The sequence below is a fragment of the Rattus rattus genome, chromosome 7 (genome assembly GCF_011064425.1).
Source record: "Rattus rattus isolate New Zealand chromosome 7, Rrattus_CSIRO_v1, whole genome shotgun sequence".
In the NCBI taxonomy this organism is placed as follows: domain Eukaryota; kingdom Metazoa; phylum Chordata; class Mammalia; order Rodentia; family Muridae; genus Rattus; species Rattus rattus.
Genome location: NC_046160.1, coordinates 114,262,238 through 114,284,948, shown reverse-complemented (window position 1 = coordinate 114,284,948; position 22,711 = coordinate 114,262,238). Strand labels below are relative to the sequence as shown.

Here is a 22,711-nt window from a genome sequence, read left to right as displayed (position 1 = left end):
GAAAGACGGTCGTCCTCAGGAAATATAATTTAAAGTTTCCAGGCCTTTCTGCTATCCCCCAGTAGAACCAGAACAAAAATTACCATCATGCCTTTCGCCCACAAACAGTACCAATCCCTTAACAAGTGCCCGCGTTTGATAAGGTGGTTTGACATGATTCTTGCCTTTTTAAAAAAGGTGGATAATAAAAACAATCTTATAAGTGAGAGGTGAACTAGCTGCGGGAAAGCACCAGTGTAATCATGGGGACAATGACAGTCCAAGACAAGGACATTTGTAGCTAAGACTCCAGTCACTCACTCACTCAGTCAACACTACTCTTGTCATAGAGATGCACCAGGCATCATTCTGAGCCCTCGTAGGTGGCTATGTTTATTACTTCAGATTAAATAAAATTCAGAATTACATTCTTCAGCCCCGCTACGCACAGCATACATACTTATCAACCCTGTATGCTAGTGGCTACAGCATAAAGCGGAATAGGATTTTAGGAAGCATTTCCATCGCCAGAGAACGTTCTGTGGACAGTGTTGCTCCACAGAAAAGGACCAACACCCGTCAGTGAGAAGCGGGGATCTGGGCAAGGAAACAGAGACAAGATGATAGGACGTTCTGCATTCGATTAGAAGGGAACATCTCAAATGATCCTTCAGAGTGCCCAGGAGCGTGACCCAGGGAGTAAAAGCTCTGGCTGCACGGGCCTGACAATCCAAACCCCACCTGCAGCTCACAGAAGCTAGATGTAGTAGCTTACATCTGACAACCCAGAAACTCCTATAGCCAGATGGCAGGCAGAGACTGGAGACCCACGAGAAACCTTGGGCCACCTGACCTGGCGTACACAGCGCCATTGTGGAAGCAGCAAAGGTTCAGAAAACTGACACCCAAATGTTGTCCTTTGACCTCCCATGAATCTCTCTCTCTCTCTCTCTCTCTCTCTCTCTCTCTCTCTCTCTCTCTCTCTCTCTCTCTCTCTCTCATACACACACACACACACCTTTCTTTGAAAGACATAGTACTCGAAATGAGACCTAAAGGAAGGGCTCCCAGACGAGAGAAATTGTAAAGAGGAAGTAAAAAGGCCTGAGGGCACCTGTGTAAAACCACAGAAAGGCGGGTGGGGACATGCAGACTGGGTCATGCGGCAATGCAATGACAACAGCAGAGAGGCTGACCACAGCCCAGCGCACGCAGGGTCTTCTGAGCTAAATAAGGCCACTGAACTCGACTGTAAGAGCAATGGGAAGCTAGGTGGTTTGGGGGAGGGAAATAACGTGATTTAATCTACACGCTTGGAAGGTGGCTCAGGGTTTGGGGTAAAGAACCGGTGATGGGAAGCCTAAGCGAGGAAGGTAGAGAGACCAGGCCTGAAGCCATTAGACTGATCCAAGTAACCTCCGTAGGACACAGTCTGAGAGAGGATACATTGAAATAAACCCATTGTCCTAAACAACAAAGACAAAGGAGCCACCCAGGGTGAAGAAGCTCTTAGGACAAGTGACATAGTTGCTTCCTACGTTGGCCAGACAGCATAAATCTGGATAGCGAAGCAGCCTCTCCTCTCACAAGTCTTGGGCTGTGCAAGCCAACAGAGAGGACTGTGCTCCATCAGGAACAGTCTCTGTTAAGAGAGAGCCATGACTTCAGAAGGCATCGGCTTCACTTAAAGAGGGGACCAGAGTCCCACGACTCACTAAACACTTGCCAATTGGGTTAGTCTTCACTAACCCAATAGAAGCCATAGAAGCAAGATGCCCAACTGCGCAAGTGCTGTGAGAATAAACCCTGTTGTGGTTTTATGTGGGCTGTCACAGGAGCCGTGGAAGGTCCAGCCTCTCCTGGATGGCCCTTGACCTCAGGGAATAAGAGAGCGAACCCTCTGAAGAGCACGAAGCAATCTCAGCAGACTAGTGTCAGTGATGGCTGCCATGGGACTTAATGACGATGCCTATGATTTCCCTGTGCATTTGGCCCATTACATGTTTTACACCGTATCCTGGACTGTTCATGTCTCGTGTGGCTTTCTTCTCATGGTCTCACAACGAAGATGGGATGCAGACAGGGAGGGTTATAATTAGTGACAATTTTATAGCTAAGGAAAACAAAAAGTTAAATTAGGGAGAGAGAGTTGTCAACAGCCGAAGGACTATAATTCTGCCCCCAAAGAATCCTGACCCTGGACAGTTCTCACAGTCAACCATAAAGCTCTTTCAGCAACGCCCACCCCATTAGCTAGGAAGTGGAACAGGAACGGACAAGATCGTGATCATCACATGGCATCAATAGCTTGCCTTTTACTGTCTTCGTAAGACCATAAAACTAAGCCAGGCGGTGGGGGCACACACCGTTAATCCCAGCATTCGGCAGCAGAGGCAGGCGGATCTCTAAGTCTGAAGCCAGCCTGGTCTACAGAGTGAGTTCCAGACAGCCAGGGCCACACAGAGACCATAACACTATATACCACGTGTCCCAAACAATAAATGGCCTGGAGCCTGGAACCAGATAGTCAATGAAGTCATATGTTGTTTTTAAGTCCACTCGGAGATCTGCGTGAGCCTTTCTTTTCCCTAAGGGTCCGTGGCTGAGAAGTAAGCCGGGAAAAAAGGAGCATCAGATAGCGCACACAGCCCAGGGTGCTGCAATTCTTCAGTGCTGTTTCCTCTTCACCGTAAGCAGCTTACACTATCGGGCACTTCATTAGACCCGCACCAAAGTATCATCCTCCAGACATCTATATTTCAACCTGGTCCAAAAATCATAAGTTCTTTATTGGAAAAAAAGGGAGGTTTCCATGGTGATGTGCAAATGATTTTTTTTTTGCAATTCTTAGTAACTCTTTTAATATCTATCTTTTCATAAACAAAGCAGATTCCCCACATATGGAATAAAGAGCTATATTTTACTCATGAAAGGAGTTTTAAAAAACATGTCAAAGGTAATTTTTATGATAAATTGATGTCCTGTGAGACCTCAAGTGGAGTTATTTAAAAATAAAAGCATAAGCGACTAGTGGGGTAGCAAGGACGGCGTGAGCAGCCTATGTGCTATGCGGCCAATGCTTGGTTTGAAGAATTGGATCCACTTCAAAGTCAAAACTGCATCATCTAAGTAATACAGACAGTGATATGGTTGTGGATTACATAATCATGAATTATATAATCATTAGTTATATAATCATTAATGACAATCATTTAAAAGCGGAAAGAATTATCTATGTTATCCATTAAATATAGGGAAACCATACCAAAGAGACACTTTTCAACATTTCTCTGTCAGATTCGTTTTGCGTTTTGTTTCCTTGTTTGCAACAAGGCCTCTCACTGGCCTTCTTGAACTTGTAGGGACCCTCCTGCTTCAACCTTCCGAGCGCTAACATTACAAAAGTGCGCCTTCACTTCCAGCGAGTCCCTCTGGCGTAGACCATCAGGCATTCAGAAAAAAATGCAACACCTTCGATTCTAACACGTTTGCACTGAAATAAAAATAGTCTCCACCAAGTTAAAAGCCCCTGTCTTGTTTCCGTTTGAAGCTCTAGATATTGTAACCACTACCCAAATTGGTGTGGGCAAAATAATCAGAGGCACAGCCCCACTCCAGTCTGTCTTAACATCGCTTCTGTCTATGTGCAAAAAAAAAAAAAAAAAAAAAATCCTCAGTAATCTAACAGCAGGTGTGGAGGCCGCCACTAGATTTCAGAGACTTAAAGATGACAGAGACCAACTACTATTGAACTGCCAAGAGGCGCTTAGTGGCCAAGGCAAAACTAACAGACTAAGACCAGAGTACCAGAATGTTGAAACACACACACACACAGACACACAGACACACACACACACACACACACACACACACACACACAAGCCAGTTGACCCCCAGGTTAGACAGAGGTATGTGCCAGTTATGGAAAATAACATCGGTGTTATCCAACTTAGAATTATTAAGCCGCAGGGAGAGTAAACTTGCTTTCCGAAACCACCGCACCGCACCCCCTTTAAAGTTGAAAAGTCACCAGGTCCCAGAGACGTGAAGTGACTTGACCATACCTTCAAATGGATGCCAAGGTATCCCACTAATAAACACCGACATTCGCAACCTTTTTAGACACGCGCCGTTCAGCTTCAACGCTCAGTTGCTTCAGACATCCGTGTAAAGCAAGGATTCTATGACAAGGTTGATGTCTGGGGACCTCTAATTAAGGAGCGATTAGTCACCAGCTCCGAAAATTTAAAAAAAAAAAAAATGAGCTGACAATACTTGGTCAATCTTCAGTACAATGTCGGAAGCTCACTACATTAATGTCTTTCCCCAAATTATTAAGAGCTAGGGGCACGGTGAACTAGGTCATTATTGGGAAGGTCTGACGTCACCTGCTATTCTTTTTTTTTTTTAAGACGCCTGTTCATTTGCTTAACAGTCGACATTGTTTAATTAAAAATAAGATCACAAAACTCTAAGACTATATCCACAAGCAAGCACTGGCTGGGGAGATCATACAGCTAAAGAAATGAAACATGCTACAGCCCGGAAGGAGGTGGTCCGTCTCCTCACTTTGCCTCATTGCTAAATGCTTAGGATAGGGGTCAGACTCCTTGCTAAAAATACATGAAAATTACATTTCTATGCCAAAATTAAACTCAGCTACAAAATAAGCCAAAGGGAACTGGAGAGATGGCTCAGCAGTTAAAGGCACTTGCTGCTTCTCCAGAGGAGTGGGGTTCAAATCCCAGCACCCACAGGGCAGCTCGCAGTTCTCTATAGCTCTGGTTCCAGATAATCTGATACCCTCACCCAGACATGCATGCATTTAGAACAACAATACACATTTTAAAAAAAGATAAGCCAATGTAGCCAAAAAAAGGTACACGTGTTGGCCAGTTGTTGACACACAGCAGTAACTTTAATAAGGGCATAAGTTCGTGGCATTAATATGACTATCGTTGATACTGGACGTGACCAATAGAACTATTTTTATCTTTAAGAAAAAAGAATCGAGATAAGGAAAGCAGATGTGGCACCACAGGCAGGCAGTCCCAGTATTGGGGAGGCTGAGGCAGGAGGATAGCCATGAGTAACATTGTACTGGACCAACCAGGGTACATAGAAAAGCTCTATGTACCTATCTTTAAAATAAAAAAGGTGTGAGAAGAGATAAGTAAGACCCATTATGTGCCAGGTCCTGGAGTGGCACCTACCAATGTCCCAGGCTAAACCTTCACTTCAAGGTGCTGCTACAATTACTATGCCTGGGGCAACTATGATTATTCAATTATTTTATAGACAAAAATCAAAGATTAAGTCGCCTGCCTAAGTTCACACAGCTAGCCCGTGGCAGAGCTGAGATTTGCTAAATTCTAAAGCTGTGATACTTTCCCAGATTATTCCCTGAAACATGGGTTAACCCGCAGCCCACCTCTAAGGAACGCTTTAGAGGCTGCAATCACAGAAGCTACAATTCAGACTTCTCTCCCCTTTCATGTCTGCAAGGCCTGCAGAATTAGTCTATAAAGTCAGGTACAGTGGAACACACCCGCCATCCCAGTACTTGGGAGTCCAAGACAGCGGCTCAAAAATTCAAAGCCATTCTTGACTGCATAGCCAATCGAGTTCCAGGCCAACCTGGAGTGAAGAGGCTCTGTCTCCAAAAACATACATACATACATACATACATACATACATACATACATACATACATACATACATACACACCTACATACAAACAAGACTGATCCTAGGCTTGTGACTACATCTTGCACAGAAGCCATGGGCCTTGGCTTGTTTTCAAAGTGTACCACAAGTTTGGACTCATTTTGTCATCAAAATACTGAGAAGGAAAGGCGATCCACTCAGCATTGAATTCGGTTTTAGCCACGTGAACTGAGCCACACAGCACTGTAAAGCAGTCTAGGACAGGTCTGGGACCAGAGTTCATATATCCCCACCCTCTCCTGCTTTTCTCATTCCATCCAGCAGCCTTCACATACAGAAGAGAATGGTTTTCACACCAGGCAACGCTCTGCCCACCTCCTATCTAATGTGGAAGAAGACAGCAAAATGCTTCGACACATGCTTTCTTCCTGTTCCTAAGGGCAAACTGAGCGAATACAGTGATTCTGAGGTATAATTGTCTTTCGCGTCGTCGATTTCCAACATAACGTAAATGCTGAACTGATGGAACTTAGGCCAAAGTATATATGTATTTCAAGTGATTCTGTTATGACCTTGAAAATGAAGTGCCCATAGCAGTAAACACAGTTTCTATTTATACAATTTCTATAATACGCAAAGGTAATTCAGGATTAAGTGATACTGAACTTACATATAGCCATCGGTAGAAAAGATGTGCTAAGATATTCGATAATATCCTTGTGGAGAAATGGAGGGAAGGTGGCTAGCGTTGAGATCATCGTGTAGGGCAAAGTGCTCAGCACATCATCATTGAGAAAGGGGAGCAAACACGTGGTCGTATAAAATATCGACTGTCCAAGATCTACGAAACAAAAGTAAGGAGTCAGCGACCAAAGATTGTGCCATTAACAAACTATGCTACTCTTGTGTTATGGGTTTTACTAAGCTAGTTTTAAATTATAAAAGCAACTCTAATTCCCTTCCAACTGTTCTGATACATGCTGCTAAGTAAGTGTGCGATGCACACGGGAGTTTAGTTGGTGAACATATTAAGAAATAAATCTGTTCTGTGAGTTTCTCAACAGCGTATCCGTCATCTATAAGCCTCGCTATTCAGATGACCCTGTTGATACCATTAATCTCAAAGCACTTCCCAAGAGAAAAGTGGACTGTGACATCCCTCCATTTTTATTTTTCAAAGCTCCATTGCATTTCATGAAAATAACTGAAACTCAACGATGTGCCCACTAGGATTTTCAGAGAAATCCACGGCAGTCTTAGAGATAAAACTTGGCTATTTCTGCTCTATTGACCAAGCTATGCTGGTCCAATACTTGAAGTCTTAGGCAGTGATATAGTTTTGTAACCTCCGGATTCTGTGTGCTTCCGAGAGAGGAGGCTATGAGCCGGTGGTATGGCATAGCCCTGTATAATCAATCAGTTGTTAACTCTCCGGAGTCTGCCTCCCTCGAATAATCTCTCGAAGCTTTGAAATGCAGAGGACGACCATACCTACCTGGCTTTGTAGGAGGTTGAGATGAAATAAACACAAAGAGCTCGGCATAGCATAGCATGTACTCCAAAAACATTAGCTACTACTTACTGCCATTAATATCACTAGCACTGTTGCCTGCACGAGAAGTAAAAAAATAGAGGACCTTCAAAACAAACCACAACTATTTAGCTTTAGAATGGAGGATGAATAAATCCATTACATTCAGTGCGTCCTGTGATATTTCTGAACCTCTCAAAGTATAGGCCATCAGCCAAGGTTTGACATGAAGATGGATCGCTTCTGTATTCATTAACATATCAAAGTCTTAGACTCGGGTCTGCTTTGGCCTAGATTTGTCTTCCAGAGCCATGCATATTCCTAAAATTATTTCTGATAGTCACGAGTTGACATGCCGTGTCAACCAGCATTGTCAACTGACCATGTGGTCGGCATGTAACCTGGAGAGCCAGGGTCCATCGCCTTTGAGCTCAGACCATCGGGTTGAAAATTCACAGCTGCTTCAGTGTGAATTACATAAGGCCGCGTATAAGAGACGCCTCGGCTATACTCACTGAGCCTTCTCAGGCTTCAGCTAAGAAGCCTAATTACAGATTATTAACGCCGAGAGGGCCTGGAAGTCCACCTGGGTTATTTTCCACCCAAGGACACTGAGATCTGGCGAAAGTAGGACTGCCCAAATCACAATTTGCCTGTAGTGGAACGGCTCCCACTCATTCCTATAGGCCACAGTGAGCCTCTAAGCACGGGGCCATCGGTCACTCTCAGCTCTGCTCACTGAAGAATCCTCACATGAAGCTTGCTCAAGACATCAGCTGGTGAGAGCACAGCTCAGTGACTCTCACTGAAGAACTCCACATTCCAAGTTACCTCATGACCCGGCTTTACAGACAGCCCCGAGCAAAATGGAGCTCTCTGGATTTTTCTAGACCGGTCACTAGAATGAACTGGGGAGTTTTATCCTAGTTCCTAAGCTTTATTATGCGGAACAAGAGCACAATAAATAAACATCAAGATAAGGTCACAAAGCAGGCATAGGCATGAAAGCAAAAGCATAAATCATTGTCAAGATTCGCACATTATGTGGATCGCCGTTTACCGAGTGAAATACCACAATCGAGATCTTAAAAGTAAAAGGGCATCTGCTCTAACCCAGTGCACCTTCCAAGGAGCACTTGAGTTCATACTGAGTTTCCGTCTGGGTACCACAGAGCAAAGGTTCCAGTGAGTCTCAGCAGATGTGTCAATTACAACCAGTAAGTCCCCACAGTCTGCTTCTGACTGAGAGAAGACTGTGGTACAGGAGGCTAGGTAGGTCTAAGACAGCAAAGGGGTTCAGGATAAGCAACGTTTCAGATTTCTACACCTTCATTTTCACTATGATACAGCATTGTAAACACAAGAAAAGCAAATCCAGTAATAGCCATTTCATCATTTTATGAAAGTAAACAATTTAAGACATTTTAATTACAAGCACTCGACACTAAACCAGTCATTAAGCGTTCTTTTAGGACAGACAAGTAACTATGAGAAAAAGTAAAATAACCCCTACCCACCCACCCGTTTCCAGCCTTAGCTAGCTTTTCTGTACAATGAAACGCGGCTTCTCGTGCTTCCAGGGACCAAATGACAAATGTATTAAAGACATTTACCAAGTCATAAACTTAAAGACATCTCGGGTTTCTAAAGTACTCTTAAAAGAACACAGATCTCTACTCCCCATACAGCTTTTAATTTTTTTAGTGCAAATCCATGTGGGAGGGCTAAGCAGACATGGCGGCACTCCTCTGTATGGATTACAGGAGCAGAGTGAGCAAGCCAGGTAACGGAAAGACACAGTTGGACAGGTCGCTGCTGTAAACACCAGCGACACGACAGTGTGTGAAAACATCTCGTCCCAGCAGTTTGCAGTAACTGCTGGTTATTGAATAAATTTGGAAGAGGTTCTTGGGCATTTCTTTTATCAGGAAAAAAAAACAATGAGTCCCAGAGAGAAACTTTGATTTGCCCCTGAAAGTCCCAGAATCAGTCAACGATCAGAGCCTCCGTGGAAGGCTCAACCTCTCACATTTTCTGGGGCCAGGTTTTAAACTCAACCTCTCAACTGCGGCTTTAACAAGAATCCTTGCAGTAAACTGATCAGGGAAGGGAGCTGCTTGCTATATCCTCCTGTCTCCAGTCCATGGTCTCCCTAGATAACAACCCTGGGTATCCAGGCAGTGTGGAACGCTAGGATGGGAAGCCCCATTATTAAGTTTCATTGTCAGAAAGGCTTCAAATACATAAAACCCTTCAAGAGAATTACGACAGTAACAACATTCTCCAGGCCCTCTGCCCAGCGTCATAAATATTCATAAGCACATGTGGACATCTCCAAAGACTTCAATAAAAAAAAAAATGCTCACCGTGTTGGCCATGCTGTAGTAAAGGAACTAGATCCAGGAGAGTCACCAAAGTCACGTAGAGGCCTTGGTAGTCCAAAGAAGGGTAGTCTGACAACTGAGCATCACGACTTTGCGGGCCGCGTTCTGAAGGAGCATCTCGCAGGACGCTGTAAAGGAGGGAGCGAGTAACAGTAGGGTTGATGGAACTGACCTGCGGTCTTAGAGATGGGGTGAGTGGGAATGGCACGGGAAAAAGACACATGGTCATGGGCACTGTCAAATTGGAGGCATCTTGGTTTTCCTTCTTCCCTGTGCGGGACAAAATGCTGTTGGGGGGACAAAGAAAAAAAAGAGACAACAAAGACACAAAGAACAGCACATTACATTGAAATGACACTCTAAAACAAATAGTAAAACACCAGATACACCCCACATAAGATGCAACGGCCACACCAGCTCAGTCTGCAGACCCAGTGCTGGTGCACGGCAGCGTGCTCCAGATGCCGACAAAACAGGCGGACTTTGTTGAAGTTGCATTGCATCTCATGTGTTATCTGGTTTATAAGGAGCAAAAATATAAAAATGCATGTTTCAGTGCCAAACCCATGTTTCACAGTTCGTCAGTTTGGTGAAGGAAAAGGCTTCCTAGAAGGAACACCGGCTTGGCTTCATCTGGGAGGGCTCTACTCGCTCCTAATTATAGGGAGCTTCCACAGTAACACTGTCGGCAACACTAGCTCATCGCGCGGATGGAAACTTGCAAAATATAGGTATGGCACTTGCAGAAACATGCTTTAGCAGAGAATAAACATGTGAGTTTATTAAGAAACTCTTAAAAATCACATGTTTATTGCATCAAAATAATGTCTATATGTATATTATGATACTGTTTCATGACATTCTGTCAGTATCATTCGAGATAATGAAGTTTAAACAGGCATATGAACTTAGAAATAATACATATTTCTAAAGTGTTAGCTAAACTACATTGGAAAAGCTATGAAATAATATATAGTAAATGGCCCATAGCATGTGTTGGTGAACTAATGATAGTGTGTGTGTGTGTGTGTGTGTGTGTGTGTGTGTGTGTGTGTGTGTGTGTGTGTGTGTGTTTTAATTTGGCATTTTGGGGAGGTGACATTTTATTTTACGAGTACAAAGAGTGGTTTGTTAAATAGTTACCTTGAAAACTCTAAAAGCTAGGTAAGCATTGTCTATGATAAGGCTGTCCATCATACAACAAGATCTCAAGTCGCTGCTGTTACTCACTTTTATTATTTGAACAAAACTCACTAAACACTAGAGAAAAGATAATTTAGAAAGTTAAAGAAAAAAGTTTAATGGGAGTAAAAGTAGTTTCTAAAATGGTTTTGCTTTGGGTCTCCACTTTAATCTACAAAACCTCTAGTAAAAGTTACAAAGCAGAAAAGTTTGTTGGTTTAAAAACCAAAGTAATGACTGCTTCGCCAATGTTTAGGTTTTTAAAATTAGATTATGCAATTGATTAGTCGGCAACCGTTCCGCACTGAGACGTCTGCAGCACTGAAGAACTCCCCTACCATACAGTTATTCGCTAGCCAAAGTAGAAATCAGCTAGGCAATGCTTCGTGTCGTGAAGACAACCCTGCCTTATACTCACTCGTGTGCGTCCTAACGTTACTGTTACTAACGTCTCAGCTAACGGTGTGGCATCTACCGTATCACAGTGGCGTGAAGGACTGGTTAGTGTCAGCATGCTTGCTATGTCAACTCGACATTGCTTCTTACTTGCTCTTAGCGCAGGGATACGTTACGATGTAAAAGAAAGGACTACATGCTTTTTTAAAATTTTCTATGTGCCTAATTTACCTCGGTTTCCTCTGTCTTCTGTTACCCAGTGTCCAAGGGAAAACAATCGATAACAAAGATAATTTCAGAATGCTTATGTAACACTTCTTAGCGATAAAGTACGTAGGAGTTGCTGTATTTGTTTTTGTTAAAAGGGATTTAATTTACCTTTTTAAGTGTGTGCTATATTGGGCTTTGTAACCTCACACTGTACAATGGGTTGGAAGTATTCCACCTCTCCCAATCTGCCTACATCTAGCATAAAGAGCATATTTATTTTGCATCAGACTTTATAGTTTCCCACAAAACTGCTCTCAGATTAGCATCTTTACATGTTGAATTATTGATAAGTTCAATCACCGACATTTTTTTTTCAGTCCTTATAGTAGTCTATCCTCCTGGAATCCCTTTAGAACCACAGAATGGATATGTCAGTATAGTTTCCCAAATTTCAGCATAAGTTGGCTAGCTGCCAACATCCTCTCAAGAAAGTAACACTGGCCCTTAGTCAATTAAAAAATACTGAATATCATAAATGCATGAAATTTAAAGTGTCCATTAAGTCTGGCCCAACCACCTTCCTGGTGGGGGAAATATAACGTCTGATTGACTCCATGTTACCAGTGCTCAAAGCTGGATGAACTGTAATGAGCACTAGTGAATCAACTTTGGAGGCTACTGCTGTGATATTTTTCCCTCCTATACATGTGGAAGTCCCAAGTGACAGCAACCACAGTGTCCTACAGTCAGGGAGGGAAGAATGTCAGCACGGAAACAGTAAAACTTTCTTTCGCTGCCTTCAGACTTAGCGAAGTGGGTGAGGTTGAGGAAAATAAAATGGCGAAAATGAGTTATCCATGAAACCAGTTTTAAGTTACCATTCATGTCTCAATGTGAGGAGATGTGCTCATTTGTGGGAAAACTTAGGAAGGGCTCATGAGTCAATGTCCAATGCACCGTGGTTTTATGATGTTTCGTGAAGTTTATTCAGAGGAAAAAAAAAAGTACTTTATTTCCCCAACCAAACTGTTTAACTTGGGAGCAACCAAAGATTTCCACATTTGAAATTCTTTCCCAAAGGTCTATTTATAGATTCAACCAAAAAGAATATTAGGAATGCCCTGTCAGAAGAGTCAGACGTTGCCACAAACTTTCACTTTGCCTTTCCTTCTTTAGGCCCTCTTTGTGGGCACCGGCTTCCATTGTCAAGAAGAGAGAAGACCCTTACGGTGGGGTAGGCAAGGTGACTGAGTGCCTTCAAGCCTTTCTTGTACAGAAAATTAATATATCAAATCGACTTTCTGCACAATTGAGAATTTTGATGTGTATGTTACGTCTTATACACTAACAAATCGCGCTAGGCTCTAAAACCGTATGCGGATTTCAGTGCGTGTGTGTGCATGTGTCTCCTTAGAAATTCCTATTTAATTAAGACTATTGGGCTGAGACTAGAAACTCTTTTTAAAACATAGTCACGTTTCCTAACAAGTTGGTAGCAGATTTAAAGATTTACACTCTAGCAGTTCCAAGAACACCAGAAGAGACACAAAGGAAGATTTCTTTCCATCAGCAAGTCTGAAACAGGAAGGAAACTAGGAACCTATAAACATCCAGCCGGGTAAAGGGCAAGATGAAAGGATGATCTAAATGACCACAAAATGCTTCTATATGAAGTGAACCTGTACGGGCCAAGGGGGTTAGACTTCATTGCCGACCCTAATGCTAAGAAGCGAGCAAGCGAAACAACCTCTGTAGTAAAGCTCTGTCTAATTGTCCACTGCCAGACTTGGGACCCTGCTCAGCTAAGATGAGCACAGCTCACTATAATGTGACAATGCCACCTGGGACCTTCGGTCACTCCTCGAGACAGGAAAGGGTCCCAAAAGCTCCTGGGCTGGCTGAAATTTCACACAAGTCGATTCAGTGAGTATTTATGGATCCCCTGTTATAGAACAAAAGCTGCTCTGGGCACAGGGGTGTGCTGAATATAACGGAGGACTCATCAGACTAGAGCCGAGAGAAAGAACCCTGGCAGACTAAGTATCTTATGCAGACGCCACAGCTGATCTTCGAGTCTCTCTTCTCCTGTGAACTAAACTGACTGACATTAAACATCTAGGCCAACCCCAGCCTTTCCAAATCCAGACAAAGCATTCCTGAAGTCACTGAGGTCGCATGAAGGCACAGACATCAGACGACTTGTGCTAACGGTGTAATCCTAACCACCATGGTCCAAATAACGCTGCTTGAATTTTGGAAAATGGCGCCACATAGTTCTGCCCCGTGTCTTACTCCAACTCCCTAGTTTGGGGATTTCAGACGTAAGTCACAGTACCCAGCTTCTTTATCATGTTTCTTTGCAAGAGCCTGAGCTCTGGAGGCAGCAAGTAGGTTCTGAATGTAAGAGGGACACAAATGCAAAGGGAACCACCTTGCTTGTGGTAGAGATGTTCAACCCAAGAGTCAAACACTTCATCTCGCGAGGCTTAAACGTTCGACTAGCTTTTTTTTTTTTTAAGAGGAAGGAATCTGAATTGGGATGGATGCGGCTGCCAACAGCCGAAGGGCTTCTAACCTGGTTCAATATATAGAACAAAAGCTAAAAGTTTTGTGTTTCCAATTGTTGGGGGGGGGGGTGTTTCTTTTCTTTTCTTTTAAAGAAATAAAGCATCCGCAGGCATAGAGAAGATAGAAAATTCACAGGGTTTGGCCTGTAAATATTCCTATTCAAGGCCCATCCGTGATAAACGACACGCCTCTGTGTCTTGTGCACATGCGCAATACGTAGTCGTTAGCAACAGAGTCTGCCAGCCCCGCTTTGATCCACCGCCTGCAGTAACCTTGTGAGGGCGACGTGGAACTGAGAGAGCTGGGAGCTGCTGGACCTTCCCCGTCACATCGGCTCATCTCAGTTTAACAAAAGTTCCGAAAAGATGGCAAATCTATACACTAAACCCTCCCTTTCTGCCCTTGACTTCACGGACAGCCAAAACCACGCCACGGACTTTGTAATAGACGTCGGCGTTCCCAAAGGCCGAATCAAGTTTTTATTAAGAGGCGCCCCTGCTGTGTGACAGTGACTAGAGAACAGCAGCCTGGCCTGGGCGTAACGGTGTGTGCTGTGAATTAGGATCGCCGATGACCTAATGACTCCAATCCTGCTACATATGTGACACCGAGCAACTTCCTGAAGCGCTTCTGTAACTTGGTTTCATTATCTGTGAAATGTGTGCAGCAGTACCTTTATCTAATTACAAGGGGTTAAAAGAACTGTCACACTTTAAGAGCTTAGAGCAGAACTTGATGCGAAGAAATATAGGTACCATAACATAACGTTGCTATGGTGACCACAGCCAGTGCCGCTGTCACCATTAGCAGCTGTTGAAATTGACTCTCCTTTAAAATGGACCATGCTCAGTTACAATAGTCACCACTTGAGGAGACTACCCTAACACCAGTTTCATCATGAAGATGCTGTCACCTCGACCTCATCCTAATGGCCTCATGACTGGCACACATAACTTAAAACAGTATCCTAAAATTTAACTTATTGGCACAGCAGCAAAGCCATGAGTGCTTAGCACTGACGCCAAACAGAGATGTCAGAATTTCTTTACAAGTGGAATCTAAAATGTTCCCTACCAGGAAAGCACCTCTAGTTTTGGGTTCCCCTCTAGGAAAGAGTTTCCCTGTGAGGTTCCCAGCCTCAAAAGCAAGAGGAAAATGTAGAAGACTGGAATAGGACACCTCTGTTCACACATTCATCTGATTACTACCATGAAAACCTGGACAACTATTCAAACCTCTTTGAAATGGGGAAATGGCCTGCCCCAGGGTCGTAAATGAACTGTGAAGGCCTGAGAGACATCATGAATCTGAAAAATAGAAGCCCTTCACTCAAGGACAGGGATCGTAAAGACTCTGAAGATGAGAAGATACCCAACGAAGAGTGGCAGATGTTGGTGCGGAAGACCGGTAACTGGCTGTGCACAGGATGTTTTTCTGCCTATGGTCAGCCTGTCTGAGGACCAAAAAGTGACAGACCACAGGAACCTCTCTCTCTCTGGTGGCACTACAGTCACTCCAAAGTGTGTCCTGATTTACAGAACTCCTACCACTGTCTAAAAGCCAGAAATGGCAGCAAGTCCAGAAGCAGATTCACAGAGGAGCTGTGGCAATGAGACCAAGCACCAGCGTGTAATGGTCAGTAGAATCTTCCGCATTCTTCAGCCTTGTTTGTCAAAGATAGCTATGCTGGAAAGGGCTTGGCTTTGTTTGTCTGCATCAGTAGCAAGGGCAAAGGGGAATGGCCCTGGGTCTCTGTCCTGTAGTAAAAGCAGAGAGCTCCTGAGCTGTTAGTGCTCCCTTGTCCTCCTTAAACCTAATATCGGCTGTGATGTGGATGGAGGGGACTGCTTACTGTGCCAGTCAGAGAACCAGGATGTACTAAATCACCATGAAACTCTTTCAAAATCAGTGTTTCTCATTCTCAAATTTAAAGACCCTAATCGCACCCCTTCACCTTGTGTTGTTCGTGTCAAACACACAACTTTTTCTTTTAAGCATGTGTAGGTCTCCTGAGAGAACAGGCAACTGAGGAGGCAGGCTACAGCCATGCCACCACGCTTCCAGGTAAGCTGGGATCTGATGCGCTAGACACGCCCGGAGGACTGGAGTCCAGACTCTTCTGTCAGAGCACTAGAAAACTAAGGCTTTTAAGACTTTCAGTTCACCGTGAAATTAGGTCCCAGTAAACTCAGCAGTACTACCTAGTAATTCTCTCAAAGTCAAGGGTATTTAAGGCTTACCTTAACAAGGTCTGGGAAAAGTACTTCAGGGTGTTTGCAATATCTGTTCCTGACGGCACGGGGTAAATGTTGTGGAGAACTCGGTTATGATATTCCTGCAAGTACCGGATCTTGGAAGCAACTAGATAAAAGCAAAAAAGAAAAAAAAAGAAGAAGAAGAAAGAAGGACCTTCTTGTAATATGTATCAAACTCACAGTGAACTACAAACAAGAACTCAATCTATACTTTAAAAAAAACAAAACATAAATTTTCCTGTAATTCCATGATAGAAATGCTAACACAAAACACTTAATTTCTTACAACTGCATTCAACACTTCGACTTACTTTCAGTCCTGTGGACTGACATCCCTACACGAAGTGTCTATTCCTTTTCGATCACTAAGGATAGCATTGTTCTAATTGCTTCCTAATCACCTCCAGATTAGCTTCCTATTAGCAAAATAATAATAAACATAAACTCTGTCACTAGAGAGTTAGAGTCAATATGAAGGGGGAAAAAACTCAATACTCTAAAACACCCAAGAGTTGGGTGCCCATTGTCCAATGGCATCAGTTAAAATCGGGGTTTTCTTTAACTTCGTGGTGATTGTGAAAGTGTGTTTAATGAATGCTTAGCTGCAGGACTATGGTAAGAACATATTTGCTTGTTGCTTATCAAGGAAGAACACATGACTATGTGGTAATAAAGACACAAACAATGAAGATCACATTTTTCTTCCAACGGATTACATAAATTAGGAACCATCCTAACCGCTTTCTGAGATTGGCTTCCCTGAGACAGGAGGGACTAAACATGTGTATTTACCCTCCTACACCTACCTGGAGTCACCAGCATTGTCCACATTCCTGACCTGACCTTTGACCTGGCTGTAGTGAATGGCCCAGCTCTAGTCATTCCTCTTTGCAAATCCCAAGGAGCCATGATGATCAACGTCTCTCTGGTCTCCTCTTCCACAGAGTTCTCAATAATGTCCGTTTGTCCTTTCAATCTTTAAGGCTACCCGGGGAGCCTTTTAGGCGGTATGGCTCACTGTCAGCGGTTAGCAGAAGACATATCAAGTCCCGGAGAAGCAAGGTTTTGCTGTTCCCAACAGCCAGTGGGAATAAGCTCCTGGATGCAACTAACTGAAACGCTGGCTTAAGCAACTTAAAGAAAGTCAAAATGCTTTCGACAGGTGTGCGGCGGAGAACCACAGAACAGTGAGTACCAGAGCGGGGAGAACCTTAGGGTCCTTTCCCCGTAACCATTTCATTTTAAAGGTGGGAAAAGGAGGCGCACAGGTAGGTAGCAATTAGCTCTCCTGACTTCTGCTCAGTGCTTTTCCCTCTAGGACAGTCCTGCGATTAAGCCAGCATGCACACAGTAAATAAATATTATGCAACATCAAAACAGTTGTCAGCAGCGGTTGGGCTAATCGCTGATCTGAAGTGTACAGATTCCACAGCTCACACTTGCCCTTTCTCCTTTCTCTTCTCAGCATTTTCCCCAACAAAATACGTTCACATTGCAGATAGATGGCCTCTATTGTCATCTCCAAAGACAGCGATAACTTTAATAGCCATTATTTCATTTAACCCATAGTATTTGGTTATAAACACATTTTCTAAGACAAACTACAAATACCAGAAAATACATCAATTACATAATCAACACAAATCCATTTTCTTCCAAATGTCTTTGACCTGTCATTCATCATAACTTTAATAATGACATTATTATAAGAAACACTTGTGTTAATGTATAGGTCTAAGCTCCCAATATTTGACACATATGCCAGCCCGGCTTATACTTTCTCTCATCCACTATCATAATGATATTTTATTACTGTGACTTTTCTCGAGGTTTAATACTCGTCAGATCTCTGCAGAGTTTCCGGGAATGTCATTAATCCTTCTACCACCTAAAAAGGAAGTCAATGATAGTTCGGGATGCGGACAATAAGCTGAAATGAGGAGAAAAGTCAAAGATCCCCCTGGTCAACGGGTTGCTCACAATTCGAGAGCTTTAAAACCGTCATTACACAGTGACTGCAAGCATTCGGACGTGTTTATGAGATGAATGGGTGACTTCCGTTAAGATGCAGTAACAGCTCCTTGCAATGAGTTTCCAAACATGCAGGGGAAAGCAGACGCTAGGGCCACTTCCTCCTTTGAGATGTTTGCGTAGTTTACGTCTTCACATAGAGCTATCCCTGTTAGTTCACCCATTTTTATTTTTCTATATCAAATTGTGAGTGGTAAGAGGCATCTTCCCTATGTTTCTATCCCAGCCTAAAGGCACTGCCTAGTGCTGAGTGGGTACCCAACCGTCATTGGACTGAAGTGAACAATGAGTTAATACTTGAACAGCTTTAGCACTCGGCGTTCTCTCTCTCTCTCTCTCTCTCTCTCTCTCTCTCTCTCTCTCTCTCTGTGTGTGTGTGTGTGTGTGTGTGTGTGTGTGTGTGTGTCTGCATAACACACATATAAAGTAATGTATATGCATCCCATATATACATATATATGTATATATGGATTCTTTATTCTTAGATTCCAGACACCTAGTAAATACTCAGGAAGTTACCAGTAAATGAAGGTGAAAGGAAAGAAAGAAAAGGATAAAAAAATAAATAAATAAATTCACAACCATGAAAGACAGTTTACAGAACAAGTTGGGGAATATTCAAATTACTTCCTATACTGGGAGGCCAACAAATTTTCAGCCCCCCATAGATTCCTCTTCCACTACTTGAAAATAACAAGGGGGCTGGAGAGAGGGTTCAGCACTCAAACGCCCTGGCTGCTCTTCCAGAGGCCCAGGTTTTGATTCCCAGCACCCACATGGCTGCTCACCACCATCTCTAACTCCAGGGCCAGGGAGTCTGATGCCCTCTTCTGGCCTCCATGAGCACTAGGCACACACATGATGCACTTAGATACATTTAGGCAAAACACCCATGCACTTAGAAAGCAAAGACGAAGGTGGGAAAAGGAGGAAGAGGAAGACGAGGAAGGGGAAAGAGAACATCTCTGACAAGTAGCAACCTGCAATGGTGCTCAAGACAGAACTAAGGCTCGTTTGCATCTCAACCTTGCGCAGAAGAGAGGGTGTTGGGACTGGCTCGTGAGCCCAGAAGGACCCAGTGCCTCATCAAAGCTCAGAAGTCTTGCTCTTAACCCCACACACGCACTGCACGGTGGCTGCAGACTCAGATCACGGGCAGACTAGACGCACCATCTCCAGACACAACTGATCTCAGGACCATGTACGCCCAAGCAGTCTCCCGCTCTGTTCTGCTCTAGTTACATTTTCGGAACGTTCTCCGTGGCCTGTCCTAGCCTTATACCATAAGGAGTCACCTGCCATACATCACATCCCCTCAAATCCATAACTGAAATCCTAACCTCAAAAGGTGAGTGTAGCTGGAGATAAGGCCTTTAAAAGAGATGACCAAGTTCAAATGAAGCCATTACAGCGAAGCGCTCTTCGAATACCATCTTCCTTGTGTCCTTGTAAGAAGATTAGGACACAGGAGAGACATCAGGAATGGGGGAGGGGGAGGAAAGGCCGAGTGAGGACAGGTGAGAAAGTGACCATCTGTGAGGCAAGGGAAGAGGCCTCAGGAGAAAGCAAGTCTGCCAACACCTTGATCGTGAACTGAAAGTCTTCAGAACTGTGAGAAAATAAATATCTGCTGTTTTAGCAGATCCGTCTGTGGTGCCTTGTGGCAGCTGGAGAAACTGACTACACCATCACAGAGCAAAGTCTCTAAGTGAAAGGAAGAAAGGTGTGAGCCCTGAATTAAGACTTCCTGCTCCTCTCTACTAAACCTCGGTTCCCTCCTCCGTGAGATGGAGAGGGTGGGGTCCACGAATCCGTTCACGGTCACTTAGCACAGCGCCCAGAACATACTCACTTGCAGTAGATAATACGTGCCGACTTGTAGTTCACTCCCCCTGCTACCAACCACCAAGGTCACCGTGAGAGCCCACCATCTACCAACTGTCCCCCTACACCATTCATCTCTCCCTCTTTATTAAGTCACCCTCATTAACTAGAATCTCCTTTGTCAGAGGGAAAGGAACAAAACACCTTCCCCTAGTCCTCCTACTCCCCGCCCCGCAACTACTGGCTTCTGCCTTCGGAGCTTGAAATATTAAGAGTTGTAGATATAACGTCCTCTGTGTGTGTGTGAGTGTGTGTGTGTGTGTGTGTGTGTGTGTCTGTCTGTCTGTCTGTCTGTCTGCCTGCCTGTCTATCAGTCTCTGTGTGTCTCTGCCTCTCTTCTCTGTCTCCTTCTCTCTCCCCCTCTCTCTTACACACACACACACACACACACACACACACACACACACACACACAACACACACACACACACACATACACACACACACACACACACACACACACACACACACACACACACATACACACACACACACACACACACACACACACACACACACACACACACACACAGTCCTCTCACTCACCCCATCTGGCTCCCACCATCACCACTGCCCCGAATCTATTTTCCTGGCAACCCTCTCCCTCACAGCACCCAGAGTGTCACATCCAATGGCACTTCCCAGTCAACCATGGCATTACTAACCCTTTCAGCTCTCCCATACACTCAGTCCACCCAGTCCCACTTTTTTGAAACTCTCTTCCCTTGGCTTCCCTAGCACCAGATCCTCCCAGACTTCTACCTTTCAGAAACATCCCTCACAGAGTGCTTTTGCCACCTCAATGCTTCTGGAATTTTGAAATTTACCAGGGCTTCACCATCGACACTCATTTTCTCTCTCCCTGGGCAATCCCATCCATCCATGTGACTACAGGTTCTATCCATGGACCAAGTATTCCGACATAGACATCTCTGTTGCAGGTGCCTATGCCACGTGAACAATAGACCTCTTATCACTTTTTCTACTAAGGAACCTCACAGGGATCTCAGAGTAAACGAATCCAATGCAAAATAATCCTCCCTATCCACCCACCCTCAATTAAAACCCTGCTACCATCAGTGTGATCTGCAAAGTTCATACAAAGGATGAACAGCATCCTCATACTGTCTAACTCTGGTCTAATCCATCACCATATCCTACAAACACAAACCCCAAAAGATACCTCCAAAGTACATCCTTCCTCCTCGGCGGCTTGCCACCGTCCTCAGACAGACTCCGGACCCTTCCCGGCTCATCTTCCAGATTCTCTCTTGCTATGGCCCACTTCTCTCTCCTTGGAGAAGCCTAAGAGGCCTTTTAGAGTCGTTTCACGTAATCGTCTGCGGCCCACTGCGCTGGGAGTAAAATCTGAACTTCTTTCCACCCACTTCCGGTCTGACCTCGCACCCTACAGCCGCACCAGTTTCCCTTGCTCAGTTTCTCATACAAAGCTTTTTCTTTGTGCGAGGAAACTTTGTATGTGCTCACCCTTCTCCCAAGTTCTTGCCCCTTCACAGTCTGAGTGTCTGATGTCCATTTGTACCACAGAGGTGGCTTTACCGGCCGCTTGCTCACAGAGGCCTTTGCCAATGTTCCCATCCGAACCGATTCCCTGATCCACACTTCCGTTTTTCTCTATATAATACACAAGGTAGGGCGCTTTCCCCCAGTGGCTAACACAACTTGCAATTGTAGGTTAGTTCAGATGAGCGCTCACTACCTCTTCCAAGTGGACTCACGCCAAAAAACTGCATACGAGCTCACCACTGCAGAGCTGCAGGGCCTCATAAGGACTGCCTGTGCAGAGTTCCCGGTAAAGGGGGGAAATGAAGAGGTGGTCAGCTTTCAGCCATTAAACCGTTCGACTATAGATGATATTTTAGTGTGTTAGCCTATATATATATTTTTTTTCAGAATTCACTTTCCCCATACATCAGAAGTAGATTTCTACATCATTGCAGATTGCTCTCTAACTTGTTTTTAAAAGTAAATGGTAATTTATTTCACCAGTCATTTATTGATGTTTGTGAGACTTGGGGCGGCTCCACTATTCTGTGTAAGACAAGAAAGGAGTTGGAGCAATGGTTCAGTGACTACCAACCAACACTGCTCTTGCAAAGGTCGTAAGTTGGGGTCCCTGCACCCACAGCAGGCAGCTGGCCTCTGATTCCAGTGCCAGGGTAGCTGATGCCCTCTTCTGCCCTCTTCAGACATCTGCACACATGTGGCATATATATACACACATAATTTTAAAATAAATCTTTAATGATGAAAAAAATGCCTCTGAATACCTTTGTATTTCCTTAGAATCAATTTTCAAGGTAGAACTACACACGCATGAAATATTTTGCAATGATTTGGGGAGGTCAGACATGGCAGTGTATACCTGTAATTCCAGCACTTGAGAGGAACAAACAGCAGAATCAAGGGTTCATGGTCAGGGCTGGAGTGTTGGCTCGGCAGTTAAGAGCACTGGCTGCTCTCTCAGAAGACCTGGGTTCCATTCCTGGTACCCACGTGGCAGCTCACAACCATCTATAACGCCAGTTCCAGCAGATCTGACACTGTCTTCGCCCCCCCCCCAGGCACACAAGCAAAACCCCGGTACACACAAGACCATCCTAC

The 22,711-nt window shown here is 44.2% G+C and overlaps 1 protein-coding gene across 9 annotated transcripts in view; it reads right to left on the bottom strand.

The window, feature by feature from the left end:
- Unc79 (unc-79 homolog, NALCN channel complex subunit) overlaps nucleotides 1–22,711 on the bottom strand; it is a 236,505-nt gene that overhangs the window by 177,151 nt on the left and 36,643 nt on the right. For 6 of the 9 annotated variants that reach the window (XM_032908290.1, XM_032908293.1, XM_032908294.1 and 3 more), the window contains exons 1-4: nucleotides 16,979–18,319; nucleotides 16,158–16,278; nucleotides 9,544–9,848; nucleotides 6,317–6,487 (exon numbers count right to left, since the gene is read on the bottom strand). In XM_032908290.1, the coding sequence (XP_032764181.1) occupies nucleotides 6,317–6,487; nucleotides 9,544–9,848; nucleotides 16,158–16,278; nucleotides 16,979–17,081 (700 nt within the window). In that variant the 5' untranslated portion in view covers nucleotides 17,082–18,319. Of the gene's footprint in view, nucleotides 1–6,316; nucleotides 6,488–9,543; nucleotides 9,849–16,157; nucleotides 16,279–16,978; nucleotides 18,320–22,711 lie in introns of those variants that run through there. The other 3 variants (XM_032908298.1, XM_032908292.1, XM_032908296.1) reach the window with 2 other exon arrangements.